We start from the raw sequence: 15,118 nt of genomic DNA on the forward strand, positions 1-15,118 counted from the left end.
TTTTACCTTCTACCTTATTACCACACGAGGTCCTAATTTTTGGTCATAATAGAAATTGTTGGAACATTGTTAAATACAACATACAGGCATGGAGTTCAAAAATATGCAAACGCAGCCAGTTTTTCTGGAAGAACATATTGCAATATTGGAAGCATATCTAACAATTGCACCCCTGTGAGAAATATGACCAACTAAAATCCCCCCAGAGTTAATAAGACACAACCAATTCTAGATGATCAAGTGACAACTTTATAGATATATTCCAATAACCAGTACATACAGACATTAAGCAATATTTATTAAAATACAATCTTTAGTAAAAGCTTCCACATTAGAAAGAGGTTAGGAATTCATGAGCCTAAGGGGCAAAAAAAATATAATGCAAGCAAGTTTCTAGAGTACTGTACATTTCAAATCACAGAATGAGAGGAGGAGGACTCATTTTCTTTTACAGCAAGTAGTAGCGAAACTCACTGCAGTGTTCCACCTACCCTCTTAATCTTTCGGAGGAAAGTTAACAGTCCACAAGGAACTGACCACTGCAGAAATGGACTTCACAGAAAATACGACAGCCCTTAGGTTGATGCATCTGAAGCAGACATTGGAGGAAGAAAAAGAATTAAGGCTGGTGATTTCTGGCACCACAAGGGTGCTGCATCAGATCTGCCAAGGCAGCCTCTGCACGAGTTCTTTCAACCAGGTGTCTTCCCCCAAAAAAGACCTCACAAAGCAAAGTAGCCAAGTTGTCAAGTCCCAGGAAGTACCCAGTCAAACAGAAATGTGTTCAAACCCCAGGTTGCTCACTTGTTCCACTTTACTGTACTTTACTAAGTTGATGAATATATATAAATTGCACGGAAGTTGGCTCAATAAGTTATCAAGAGCTGATGCAACTGTGCATGACGGACACGTTTTAAGAAAGGAACAATGCAAGCCATAAATACAATTTCTCCTCAGAGTCACATCAGGAACCTTCAACTTTGCCTTAAATTGCCTTTTGTCATTCTGGCATTTTGTCTTCTTGGCACTAACTGGTTCCTTGCTAATGGGCAAGGACAACTTCCTGGTTTTTTACGTCTCTCTTCTGGAATGGAGAGATGGCTCAGTGAGTGATGTCAGTTTATCAACGGAGTTAGGAAAGCTGTGCCCAAGATGTTACATCTTCAGCCTAGAAGATGGACATCTGTCCCTACTGGATTAATATATCGGAGGAGTGATCATTCCACCATGGGTGGGTGTGCACAAACATGCCATTGAAGGGCAAAAGCTCCAAGTGACATGTTTTTCCTATTGCCTAGCTGAATTGCTTCACAAAGGACTCCTGGTTGGGGATCAGCTGACTTTAAGGGACATGGTGTGCAGACATGTCCAACCCACTTACAATAAAGCAAAACATTGGGAAGGAAGGCAGAAATACAGCTGTAGAACGGTAACCCTACCCACCCTGGCCTCCACCCTACAAAAGACAGAATGGGCCTTAGAGCCGAGATGCCACTGACAGAAAGACAAAAGCATTAAATAACATTTCCTACACTTACACAAAACCAGCAGGGACAAATTCTCCGACCATGGGAGAATACAGTCTTGGCCAAAGACACCACAAGACAACGCCAAGCTGCGTGGTTGCAGCAACGAACACACTGAGACCCAATACAGGATAGCTCATACTCTACAAGGCTCTGGTATAATGGCGAGTGTAAAACAGCAGCTTATTCTTTTGAAGGCAGCATGTTCAAGGAGGGCTGCTTACCAGGGCAGGTTCATCATCAGGACAGCAGCCATAATACATAGAGTGGGAAGGTATCCCGGGATTGCAATACAGCTCCCCATTCATTCCGCGTCCTGCTGAATGGTGTAGTATCACCAAACCATCAGCTTAGATGAGTTGCCAGCTTTTCATCAATAAACCCAACCTAAACAAACTGGAATATCCAAGAGCAACTGAAATCCTGGGTTTGATCAGTGGCAACGATACCGGATAAAAGAGGGAGCTAAATGCTGCTACTTATATCCTTGGCAAAAACAAAACAAATTCTTGGTTTGGGAAGGTTGGGAAGAAGTTTCCCACCTAAAATCAAGAGAAAACTTAAAAGCATGTACATATCTATATTAGTCCTAAAACCGCTTTCCCACTTCTTTGGAGTAAAGTATAATTCTATATTACAAAGTATAATCAGTTCTTGAGCTGCATTAGAGATCTTTTTTCTTTTTTTCATGCAGAACGCAGAGATCCATGTTCTTTGAACAATTCTGAATGGGTTCAAAACGGATTGGGTTTTGCTTCACTTCCAAAAATCAGCACCCAACATTTTAAGACACAAGGACACTATGCAAATCCTGGAAAAAAGGCATTTCCAGATGGCCAAACTCTTTTTCTTACTCTTAAGTATGCACGAGTCTACATCTGTTTGTAGTTTTGGAAAGGAGAGCAGCAAATCCCCACACAGATATCAGCCAATGACCAAAACAGGAATGTGTGTAAGCACCAGGATCCATTCTCAACTCCCTTTGTGTCACCAACCTAATATCCCAGATACACTCTTGCCATGAAAGTTCTTTTTTTCAAATAAGGTTTCAATTTCATGGAGCCCCCCCAACATGGTAGCCTATTTCTTGCCTCCAGTGTGGCTGTGACGGCTGAATCTGGGAACATCAGCTGCTGCTGTAGTTACATGTAGGTGCTGCTGCCTCTCTCCAGGAGTCATGAAATCCAATCCAATCCAGATAGTCCAAAGCGGTGGTGAAGGTACACGGTGGATGGAGTCACATGATGTCACAGCATGAATTCTGCTTCCGGGCCTTCCATGTCAGGAGAGGTGGGAAGAAACACACACTTATTACAGGTAGTCCTTGACTTACAACAGTTCGTTTAGTTCGAAGTTACAACGGCACTGAAAAAAGTAACTTATGACGATTTTTCACACTTATGACTGTTGCAGCATCCCCATGGTCACGTGATTTACATTCAGATGCTTGACAACTGACTCATATTTATGACAATTGCAGTGTCCCAGGGTCATGTAAACCCCTTCTGCCACCTTCTAAGAAGCAAAGTCAATGGGGAAGCCAGATTCACTTAACAACCGTGTTACTAATTTAAGAACTGCTGTGATTCACTTAACAAATGGGGGGGGGGTCATAAAAGGGGGTAAAACTACTTAACAAATTTCTCACCGAGCAACATAAATTTTGGGCTCAATTGTGGTCATAACTTGAGGACTACCTGTAATTATTTATATTAGGATTTATTATTGAGAGATGTCTCCTTGGGGGAGTGTGGAAGCTGCAGTCCCTTTCCATGATGGAGAGCTATCCTGTGAATCCATGTGTCAAAAAATGCACTCCTATGCCAGTTTTATATATATTATTGGTCATGGGTACCTTTATAAGGCACTCTTCGGTTTAAAAACTCCAAGAGTTGCTCATAAATTATACAAACAACTCTTTAATAATGAAAAATTCCAGTAACATCAGAATGAGTGACAAGGTAATGCGAGTGGTACTTCCATCATAATCTACATGAGTGCACTGGGGGAGGGGAGCTGTGTGGGTGGAAATAATGCTTAAAATATTAAAACTTTACTTTTAGGAATCTGAACTTTACTTCAGATTCCAGCCTCTGGCTTGTAAGTAACGTTCTTTGACATGTTTTTGTTTCTTAACCCCGCTGGCTTTTGGAAAGGGGGGGCTTTTGTAACTGTCCATTGTGGCAGCCATTTTGCTAGAATAACTACAGAATTTGCAAAATGACTAATATTGCCCACTGATGTGAAAAAAATTGGGAGGCCTTTTGCCAATGGTTCTCATAACATTAAACTTGCTCTTCTCCAAATTCTACTCACTTATTACAGGTAGTCCTCAACTTACAACTGTAACTGAGCCCGGAATTACAGATAGTCCTTAACTTACAACAGTTCCTTTAGTGACCGTTCAAAGTTACAACAGAGCTGAAAAAAGTGACATGACCGCTTTTCACAGTACAACCTTTGAAACAATCCCCATGGTCATGTGATCAGAATTCATATGCTTGGCATTGCAAAATGAAAAAGGTCTTCTGCAGTCAGGACACAAGCCTAAGATTGAAAATCTTGTCAGATGTTACATCTTTTCTATCCCGCTCTATGGAGTGGAGAATTGGTCTCTGACAGAAAGTCAGCTGAAGAGACTCAGAAAGTCAGTTGAAGAGCATTTGATATGTGGATTTATAGGCGGCTATTATATATAAGCTGGGTTGACAAAATTAGAAATGAGGTAGTGATAAGCTGTCTGGGAAAGCCAAGGGAAATCATCAAAACCATAAAAAAATAAAAGCTAGAATATTTTGGACATGTGATGTGACACCTGAAAAAATACGGCATACTTCACTTCATCCTCCAGGAAAGATTAAAGGCAAACAAGGTCCAGGTAGAAGAACCACCTCAGGGCTTCAAAATCTAAAGGACTGGTTTTGACAAAACTCAACAGCATTTTTTCGTGTGGCTGCTGATAAAAATAGGATCGCCAATGTGATCGCCAACATCAGATGACAGATATGGAGGAGGGAGGAGGAGGAGGAGGGAGGAGGAGGAGGAAAGAGGAAGGAGAAGGAGGCAAGTGGTTGATACTTATGATCATTGCTATGGTCCAAGGTCACGTGATCCCCTTTTGCGAAGCCAGGCTCACTTAACTCATCAATTGCAGTGATTCACTTAACAAATGTGATGAAAAAAGTCATAAAATGGGGCAAAACTCACTTAACAAATGTCTCACTTACCAACATAAAATTTGGGCTCAATTGTGGCCGTAAGTTGAGGACTACTACTAAAAGTCATGCTGGTCATGAATTGGGTTATGATTTTGTGAAGTTTTTGTGGTGGTTGTTAAGCAAGTGCACTGTACACAAGTGCAAGTGTACACAATGGACACTTTTTGCTAAAAGCAAATACCAGTTTCTGACCAAAAAAATTGTACCTTAATCATTTGACAGTGAGATCCTTCAAATGTCAATAAAAGCTATCATAAAAAATAAAATAAAAGTCATCAAACACTTAAAATATGATCATGTGATCACAGGGGGAGGCACAGCTGTCAGAACTTCGACTCTGGGTTGTAAGTAGCCCTGGCTACATCCGTTGTAACTTCTAAGGCTCACTAAGCAACCAGTCATAAATTGAGGACTACCTGCATAATAAGGAAGCTTTGCATTCAGTAACAATTTCATTCTACTCAAAGGCATCTTTTACCAATCTTTATGCACTTTCCCAATGAGTAACAGTTTTTTGTAAATGTATATTCATAAATAACTACTACTACTGTATTTTGGCTCTAAATGTGATGTATTAACATTACTATCTCCCGGCATTTGCCCTAAAGATGCTTTTCAAAAGGTGAGTTGTTGAGGCCACTTGGGGGTTTATCTGTGTCCTCAGAGTCTCTTGAATCAGAGTGCAAATGGCCGTGGAACGTTCTTGGGACTGCTGAAAGGACCATGCCATAGATAAGAGATAGATGGTGTCATATCCACCCCCCTCTGTTGAGAGAGGGCTGTTCAATTTTAACCTAAGATGGTCTCTCTTTCAAACCAGTGAAAACAAAACCTTTTCAAGGGAAAAAACAAGAAAGCTCAGTTGCCTTTTGAAAAGCAACTTTGGAACAAGTGAGACCTGAATGATTGAGAATCTCCATAGACACTTACGGCATTTGATTTTGCAGGCCACAATCTCCACTGACTAAAAACAACCCATACATTTATTGCCTCATAAATAATTGCAGGAAGATAGGAAACACTGTCTATATTACAGAACACTGGCCCAAATATACTTACAGTTTTGTAAAAGGCTTTTGACTGATTTCCAAGAATCTCTGACTTGGCCACTAAGTCATCCAGTTTCTCTCCTCGTTCTAACAAGGACTCCATTGTATTGTGCTAAATGGGAAAAAGACACAGCTGAGAGATAGAGATCCCTGACGTAGGAACCCAGCTGCAGAAGAGGCAGCAAACATGGGAGCCTATGAAGTGGTGAAGCTCCGATCGCCCTGTAATGCCTCAGAGCTTAATTTCCACATTTTCCCTTCACCCATCCTCTCAGCCCCCGTTATCAAGCGTTTACGGTTTCCACTTTCCTTGGTCTACCACTACCACCATCATTAAATCCGTTCTTCCACGTTTACTTTAGTCTCTGCCAGAATGCTATCAAAGAGCTATTTAAAGAAATTTACCCCCAAATAAAAATGTTTGTCTCAAAGGAATAGTTTTTGCCATCCTACAAATGCCATTGTCCTAATATTTTAAAATTAGAAACACAAATGTGCTTTCTCTCCCCCTGTGCTAAAAATACAATACTCTAGAGACCACAGACGATAATGGTGGCTTTCTTAAGGAAGGACACAAAGCAGGACATTCAGTGTTTTATCCCACAAGTCAAGAACCTATTCTGTAGTATTTCATACACAGCACACCTTGTGATCTTAAACGGTGGCCTATAGATGTTTGTTCCACTCACAACCTGTTCGCCTGGATGTGGACTATCTGTTGCTCTTGCATGACTTTTAAAAACTTTTATTTTTATTTAGCATTTGACAGAAATGTTTAATTTCCAGCCTCTCCCCATCACTTTTCAGCAGTATCAATTTCCTATTTGTAATCAGTGGATCACTTTAAATTTCTAACAAGCCAAAATGATTAGGGTTCATTTTGAAGTAACTGCAGTGTAGCAGAAACAATATTTATATTTGAATGTATCTAATACAAGACACATGAATCAACTGCTTACAATCCAATCAGTGTTAATTTTGATGAAAATTACTCATAGCGGGTCTCTCAACTAAATAACTCTATTGCTCCACAATACACAAAGAATCCCAGGATTTCAGAGGGATTTTAGGACTGACTATGCTCTAAGAAGGTTGAGGTCACACTATTGACCAGCCACTGAGGATACACTAACTACTGTTCTCCACATATTGCTAGAATGTTTATTCTAGAAAGAGTTTGAACAACCTACTCTGCGCACCGTGTTATCTGTTCACTGAATGGAAATCCCACCATGGCATTCAGGGCAATGGTGGGGAAGGTGGCCTCCTTGAGGAAGGACACAAAGCAGGACATTCACCGTTTTACTCCACAATTCAAGAAGCATTTTGTTCATTACTGGTATCTGAGCATCTCTGATGACACCATAATAGCCAACAAAAAGGAGGTCACAGCTAAGATAAAAATTAGTCATGACCTACTTTTATCTAATTGCATCATGTTTTCATCTTGTCTTGAAGAATTACATGTAATCATTAACAGACTGAATTAAAAGCTAGCCAGAGTCAGGAACATCTAGAACTATATTCACATGTACAAAAAAGAGAGGAAGTTTTGTTTTTATATAACATTCACAGCCTCAAAATAAAAGGATTCTGAGGACTTTAAAATAGGACCTGCATTTACTGAATCTGTACTCTGAATGCCATACACAGATCCCCGTGCCAAATAAATCTCCTCACTAAGGTTTTCCCCTAGAATTTGCTTTTTTAAAATTATTGTCCTGCTTCCTAATTTTACTGACATCTAGCAATCTCCATATTAACAGCAAGATGCTGACACTTACCAGGATAACTTTGGTCTCATCCAATTCGGCTTGTACTTTTGTCATTGCATCGGCATCACGAGGATTCTTAAAGAATGATAAAGACTTTTATTTGATGATGTTCTTGGCATGATACTAAAAATTGTCATTAAGGTGTTTATACAGCATTACAATGTAATATTTAGGAGAGGCAATTTCTTCAAGTATACCAAAGCCATGCAAACTCAGGCCGTACCGTGCCCTGAACATCAGATTTTATTATGATAAATATTTATTCCCTCTGCTCTTATCTCAGCAACCAACCACTACTATGAAACATAATTTAAAAAAAACAGGTTCAGTCAACAATGTGAGATCAGAAATATTAGGAAAACAGCCTAATGACAAGAAACAGATTGGTTTCTTGTCAGTCAAGAAACTAGTATGGTTTTTTTTTTTTTTTGGGGGGGAGATAATACTATTACAGATTGTAAATTTTAAAGGTTAAATCACGCATTATAGGCATTGTGGACTGAGTATAAATAAAATCAATTTCTGTTCATCATGTGAAGGTAAAAGACATTGGATTGAGCAGTGTAGAGAAGAGCATCAAACAAATTAGGGGACTGGAGGCTAAAACATATGAAGAATAGTTACAGGAACTGGGCACGGTTAGTCTAGGGAAGAAAAGGACCGGGGGAGACAGGATAGCGGCTTCCAATATTTGAGGGGCTGCTATAGATAGGAGGGAGTCAACCTATTTTCCAAGGTACCACCAGAAGGCCAGACAAGGAATAATGGATGGAAACTGAACAAGGAGAGATTCAACCTAGAAATAAGGAGAAATTTTCTGACAGTGAGAACACTCAAACAATGGAACAGCTTGCCTTCAGAAGTTGTGGCAGCTTCATCACTGGAAGCATTCAAGAAGAGACTTGACTGCCTGAATCTGTCAGAAATGACAGGAGGCCAGGGTCTCCTGCTTGGGTGGGGGACTGGACTAGATGACCTACAAGATCCCTTCCAACTCTATTATTCTCAAATCAAGTTATTTTTCTGATTTCTGAAACCTTTACAGATTTTTTCTCCCAACAATTTATATTCATTCCAACCATACCTGATATTTACTAAGGTATCCATCCAATGCTGTATAGGTTATCGTTGTTGGAGATCCAGAAGGCCAGTCTATCCTATTAACTTGCCTAGAGAATTCATCAAGTACCTACATACAGAAGACCAAGAGAAACCTAAGAATCCTTTTATGCAGATTTTCAAAGAAGTCTTACATTCCTTTGAAGGAATTCTACACAGCAGTCCCCAAAAATAAAATTAGATATTACATTTTTGTTAAAGCTCATAAATTCTAGAATTATATAGCAGGAAGGGACTACATGAAACGAAAAGCAGAAAGAACAGTGACAATGATTAACAATATTCCCTTTTGACACGGACAGCAATGACTCAGACAATCTGATGCTAGTGAAACAGTTTATTATTAGACTTCTATGTTGTTCATCTCGCCGAGGTAATAATTCTACACGTAAGAGTTTATTTAAACCCAATTCAAGTAACAGAATTAAATTTGTGAATGCATTTTACATACAGTTTAGTGGACTTATTGAAAGTATTCTAAGACACTTAAAAGTTTCCTCTCTGTCTCTGAGTTTTGTGTCATTTGGGCAGATTTTCTGGTCCTAAATTACTTTAAATTTTTTGTTAGGCAAAAAGCTCTAAAACCTGGGTGCATCTTGGAGAACTGTGGGCTTAAAGCTCCAGAATTCCTCAACCAGCATAGCTATTTCTAAACATTTTGGGAGTTGAAATCAATATATCATAAAATTGCTCTGGTTGGGAAATGCTTCTCTACAAAAGATGCTGCTTGCATACAAGAGCATACAAGACTGAAATGAATTTTAAACATTCATTTTAATGCATTTTTTTCTCCACCAACCTCCCCTACATCATCACACACAGTCACATGTGACAGTCCCAATGGGAGCATTGCTTTGTAAACAACTTTGTTGCTGCTGCTTTATATCTAGCATATTTCATTCCCTGGTTTTTCAAAATCTTTATTAATTCTAAATGACATTTTACCCTACGCTAGGCTTGGATTATGAAATATGATTAATGCAAATTACTTTAATGTGATGTCCGAACTAAGTCAGAGCTCTATTTCAAGGCAATTTTAACTATGAAACGCCTACTCTGTGTTATCTTGCAGTCCATCTGTAGATACTCAAATCCTCCCTGCACAAGCTGGTATTTACCTTATCCAACAATGTGAAACAAACCCGGGATGGATATTCATGATCTGCAATTACCACTCCAGCCAAACCATCATTCCGTACATAAACATGGCAGAGGTATTCTGAAATGAAGAATAACATGAACAATGTACATTTTTCCCATAAAAAATTCCACAGAATTTGTGAAAAAGAACCACAGATGTGTACAGATTCTCCCAATTCAGCAGTCCCTTTGTTTATTTTAGGTACAAGATGGCTGAGCTCTTTAAGTCTCACTCTGAACATAAGATTCATTTTGGAAAAAAAGAAAATCCAGCTTCCAAGCAGAAGGAATAGGAATCTTGCTTTTGAAATTTTCACGTAAGATTTAACAGCACTGAACACTATACACATTTCATCTTCTGTTATTACAATTTACCTTACAAAAATATCAGAATATGTAATATGTTTGGATGAAGTAGTCCTAACTCAAACTATTAGCAGTGTGTAATCAATATTTTGACCAAGAGGAGCAGTTTTAGAAGTAACATTTTCACTGTCTATTACTTGCCAGAAATTCCTAAGAAAGTCAATTATTTAATTTGACCTAGAGAAATCATCCAGAACATTCCCTTAGATAACTTCCAACATGCTTTTTTCCCCTTAGAGAGCAGTAGTTATCTACATCTTATTATCTGCATTATTCTCAATGTTAAGACCTACATTTAATATTTGCAGATATACACACCCTTATTTATTATAGTTCTGTCTAAGGCAGACTACTGTGTATGCCTACCTTGTTCCTTTACAGAAGCTCTGCTTCCAAGCTCTGAACGTTCTACAATCAGTTGACTTGTGAAGGTCATAAATTCTTGAACGCTTTTAAATAAATAATTTTAAAAATATCACAATTAGTTACTAAACCATCTATATTCAAATGCACTGTAAAGAAAATAAATTTTATTAGCAGCATCAGCTGCTAATAAAAGATAATTACATCATAAAAATTGTAAAAGCACATGATGTAGGTAGGAGACCACCAGGCTAAGCCCAAGGGAGGAGTCAAGTGCATCATCAGACTGGAGTCCAGCCCACCTTGAATTCCACTGATTCTTATCTACTGCCAATTTGCTCTGACAGTTGGTAGTTCAGAATCTTGTAAGAGTGTTTGGGTGTAATAAACCTGTATTCATTTGAACCATTCTGACTCCTGATTTCTTACACCAGACATATGGTTTTATTTTTTAAAAAAAAGATTTTCAAAAGCAGCATACAAATCATTTAAAAGTGTACGAATCTGTAACAGTAAAATAAGGCCACGGGTAAATGAATAGAAAAAACTAATCCTTTTAAATAGGAATTCAACGTATGTTTTAATGAGTAAATGTTGTCTATGGTGCAATACAATAAGAGTGCAAGTAACTTCAAAATATGAAAAGAAAAAAGGAATTCTGATAAACTGATATTGTTTTCTTTTCAAGCTCTGGTAGTTCCATTTTACGATATAATTTTGCAGGACGATAGACCCAACATTCAAAGGTCAAATGCAAAACTATATTTAGCCATATATATTTAGAATTAACAGAAACAGCCTAACAAATTCAAAACTGGTAGCATTCTGCTTACAGCTATAAGTATACATGAATGTATATGTTCAGATTTCCTCAAATAGGAAACAGTGTTAAACCTTAACAGAATTCATACTGAGGTGATGCACTTTAGAAACAGAAGCATGAATGTGAGGGCTATCATTTAGCATTATTTTTCACTACTTGGATTTAGAAGTTACATCAGGAAAAAAAGTATTACATCTTGAATTCAATGCAACAAATTCAAAGGGAATGTCATAGTGCGGTTACAGGAAAGCATCAAGGGGAGAAAGCTGATCCTAAAATGAAGTGAAGTCTTACCTGGATCTCTGGAAGAAGCTAAATGATGAGATATCATAAGCAGCTTTCAGTAAGTGCACTTTGGGATCACCTTTGTAAAGAACACTTAGACTGTAAAGCTTCATCTTTTTATCTGTTCAACCTTTCTTGACAACCTGAGCAAAGAAAAAAAAACCCACCTACCTTAATCAGTAATAAAGTAAAATACCACAAGGATAAAGGCAAACATGAATTCCTAACCAGAGATCTATCAGCCTTTTACATGGATACTTTTTACAACAGAAAACAAAGGCTAGCAAAACAAACTCTTGTATTAAACACAATGTGCTTATTTACCTGCATGATTGTCCTCTGAATTAAGAATGAAATTACCCTGCAACTAATCTTGATATTAAAGCAGCTGATTCATAGGAAGCAGAGGTGAGTCAGAAATGGCACTACAAACTTGAAGGACAAGTTGCCTGATCTAGTTAGGAAGCAGTAGGTAATCTACTCCCAATCCAGGATGATTTGGCATTTATTCATTATTCCAAATTCATTCTGCCATCTTTGGCCCATATGGGTAATCCTTGACTGGATTCCCTTCTATCTCATTTCCATTCCTCTGCATGATAATCCAATTCTAAATGTAGATGACACAAGGTATTTTTCCATACCAATAGGCTTCCCTTCTGAATTTTCTAAAATTTTTTGAAGAAGTCTACGGTTTAAACATCACATTTCCCGATTGGTTCCTGACTTCTCAGGTGAGTGCAGGTAGTCCTCGGCTTACAACAGTTTATTTAGTGACTATTCAAACTTACGTCACTGGAAAAAGTGATCCATGACCATTTTTCATAGTTACAACCATTACAGATCCCCATAGTGACATGATTAAAATTCAGACACTTGGCAACTGACTCATATTTATGACAGCTGCATTGTCCAGGAGTCACATGATCACCTTTTGCAACCTTCTGACAAGCAAAATCAATGGGGAAACCAGATTTTAGAAATTACATCAGAAAAAAAGTATCAAAAACCATTAATTTATCAACTGCAGTTATTCACTTAATAACTGTGGCAAGAAAAGTTGTAAACTGGGGCAAAACTCACTTAACAAATGTTTCACTTAGCAACAGAAATTCAGTGATGGTCATAAGCTAAGGACTACCTGTATGTGAATAGTGACCAGCAACCCTTCACTCAAAGGGGGCAAATCTGAAAGAGGTTTGTAAGGTTAAAACTATTTAACTTTACAAAGGAAAATCCAAGAGCAAAACCCCAGAAAAACTTCCCATATTCCTACACAAATACATCAATCAAATGTTATATGCAAATTTATTTCAACAAGACCATTCAATTTTCATTTTTTCCCATGAAGGTGAAAGACTCTAATCTTCGACTTAACAAACTTTAGTGACTGTTCAAAGTTACAATGCAACTGAAAAAAGTGACTTACAACCGTTTTTCAGTTATAACTTCTGCAAGCAATCCCAGGGTCATGTGATCAAAATTCAGATGCTTGGCAACTGGTTCAAACTTAAGACCATTGCTGTGTCCTGGGGTCACATGATCCCCTTTTGCCACCTTCTGACAAGCCAGGTCAATGGGGAAGCCAGATTCACTTAACTGGATTACTAACTTATTAACAGCAGTGGTTCATTTAACAGCTGTGGCAAGAAAAGTCGTAGAATGGGGCAAAACTTACTTTAAAAAGGTCTCACTTAAGAACAGAGGGGGTTTTTTTTGGGGGTGTAATTGTGGTCGTAAGTCGAGGACTGCCTGTAGAAGAAACACCCCCCCCCCACCCCACCCCCAAAGAAAGGACCCAAGTGAGTTTTTGAAAAACGACTCAATCCACAGGGCTGCTTTCTGAAATAAAGGCCCGCCCTTTGCCAAAAAAAAGATGGAGACGATGAGCCATTCGTTCGTTTTAAGATTTGTTTTTCCACGCTCCATTTTAAGGCCCCTCCCAGACCCAGAAGCCAAACCGAGAGGCCGCCATGTCTGTCCGCACCCACCCACCCCCGCTGAATTCGCACCCCCGTCGGCCACTCCAGTCTCCAGCTGGGCCTGAAGGAACCAACACACCCTGGGCCGCCCTTAGTAACAAGCCCTTCCCGACTCCAACCCCCTCAGGCAGCTGGCTGGGGATAATAGGCGTGGGTGTCCAACCAGCCCGGGAGGTCTCTAAGGCAGTAACAGTACCGGTGTGGGGGTGGGGTTCCTCGTCCCCGCCCGGTAGGCCGCTTCGCTTCCCGCAAGGACCCACCTCACGACCCGAAGGGAGCCCGCCTCAGCCCCGCGTTGCCTCAGAGACGGCTGAGCGGCCCGAAACAGTGATGGAAGCGGAAGCCGGCACGCCCTTTGACCCCGTGACAGAAGAGCCGGAAGAGCTGCCAACTCGACGGCCGGCTGAGCCATAGAGTTACGAAAAATGTAGAGCTAGGAAAGGGGAAGAGTCGCCCCGCGCCGCCTGCTGCCGCGTACGCGGCTGGACATTGCTCGGAGCTGTTGGAGAGACAGCGTGTGGCGGCGGGGGTGGGGGGGTGGATATCTCTCGGGATCTCCCGCTGTCAGACTGTCCTTCTCGTAATCTCTAAGTAGCATGGGCATTGTAGTTCGCCACAACGGTGGAGTGCCCCGTGAATAGGATTTGTAAATGCACGACCACAGTTGAGTCCAAATGAATAGGACGCTGCCACAAAGAAAAGGGGGTCAAATTACTCTCCAAAGCACCAGGACAAGAAACAATCAATTGAAACTAATCAAGAAGAGAAGCAACCTGGAATTAAAGAGAAATTTCCTGACAGTGAGAACAATTAACTAGTGGAACAGTTTGCTTCCAGGGCGTGGGCGCGCCATCACTGGAGGTTTTTAAGAAGAGGCTAGAGTAGACAATCACTTGTCTGAAATAATATAGGGTCTCCTGCTTTTGAGCAAGGGGCTGAAGACCTCCAAGGTCAAGAATATAGAACTATATTCCAGCTCTCTCTATATATATATTCTGGGATATATTCTTGGATATAGAAGAACGTTGGTTGCAACTTTCTGGGGCTGCTGTATCGTGATCCTGCTGTTTTAAATGCTGTAATAACATGCCAAAACAACATGCCTTTTTCTAAATGTCAGGAACAAGGCAGTGGCATAGATGGGGAACAATTTCTGCTTTGGTGCAAGCAAGGATCTTTGCACGTGAGAGTGCAATGGCTGAGACCTGTGCAATGAAAGATTTTACTCCACCTTCCTTCTCGTCACCACAGTCCAGCTTCTCCACAGCAAAATGTGGCTGCAGCAGTGTCTTTTGCCACGATTGGCAATTGAAAAGATGTTTGTTCCTCTGTGAGCACAAAAATTGGACAATTACACATCAGTTCAACCTCATGGAAACATGGAAGAATATCATGCAAAGCTGACAAAATAGGGAGAAGCACAATAAATACCCTGTTTCTCCAACAATACGGCCTCCCCAATAGGAAGTCCC

At 39.8% G+C, this 15,118-nt stretch overlaps 1 protein-coding gene across 2 annotated transcripts; it reads right to left on the reverse strand.

Moving 5' to 3' along the window:
• Nucleotides 1-226: 226 nt before the first annotated feature.
• On the reverse strand, nucleotides 227-14,017 carry YKT6 (YKT6 vesicular SNARE protein). 2 transcript variants are annotated; one of them, XM_087969740.1, is made up of 8 exons: nucleotides 13,843-14,017; nucleotides 11,674-11,807; nucleotides 10,560-10,642; nucleotides 9,806-9,906; nucleotides 8,653-8,757; nucleotides 7,578-7,643; nucleotides 5,804-5,905; nucleotides 227-2,799 (listed from the first exon to the last, which is right to left on the reverse strand). In XM_087969740.1, exons 2-8 carry the CDS (start codon nucleotides 11,775-11,777, stop codon nucleotides 2,764-2,766), a joined length of 597 nt encoding a protein of 198 aa, XP_087825866.1. In that variant the 5' UTR covers nucleotides 11,778-11,807; nucleotides 13,843-14,017; the 3' UTR covers nucleotides 227-2,763. The 2 variants fall into 2 exon arrangements, with proteins under 2 accessions (XP_087825866.1, XP_026527172.1); XM_026671387.2 differs by having other exon boundaries at nucleotides 13,907-14,015.
• Nucleotides 14,018-15,118: the final 1,101 nt, after the last annotated feature.

This window comes from Notechis scutatus, chromosome 7, assembly GCF_049901735.1.
Source record: "Notechis scutatus isolate UNSWTSFEM ecotype Mainland chromosome 7, rNotScu1.2, whole genome shotgun sequence".
NCBI lineage: Eukaryota > Metazoa > Chordata > Lepidosauria > Squamata > Elapidae > Notechis > Notechis scutatus.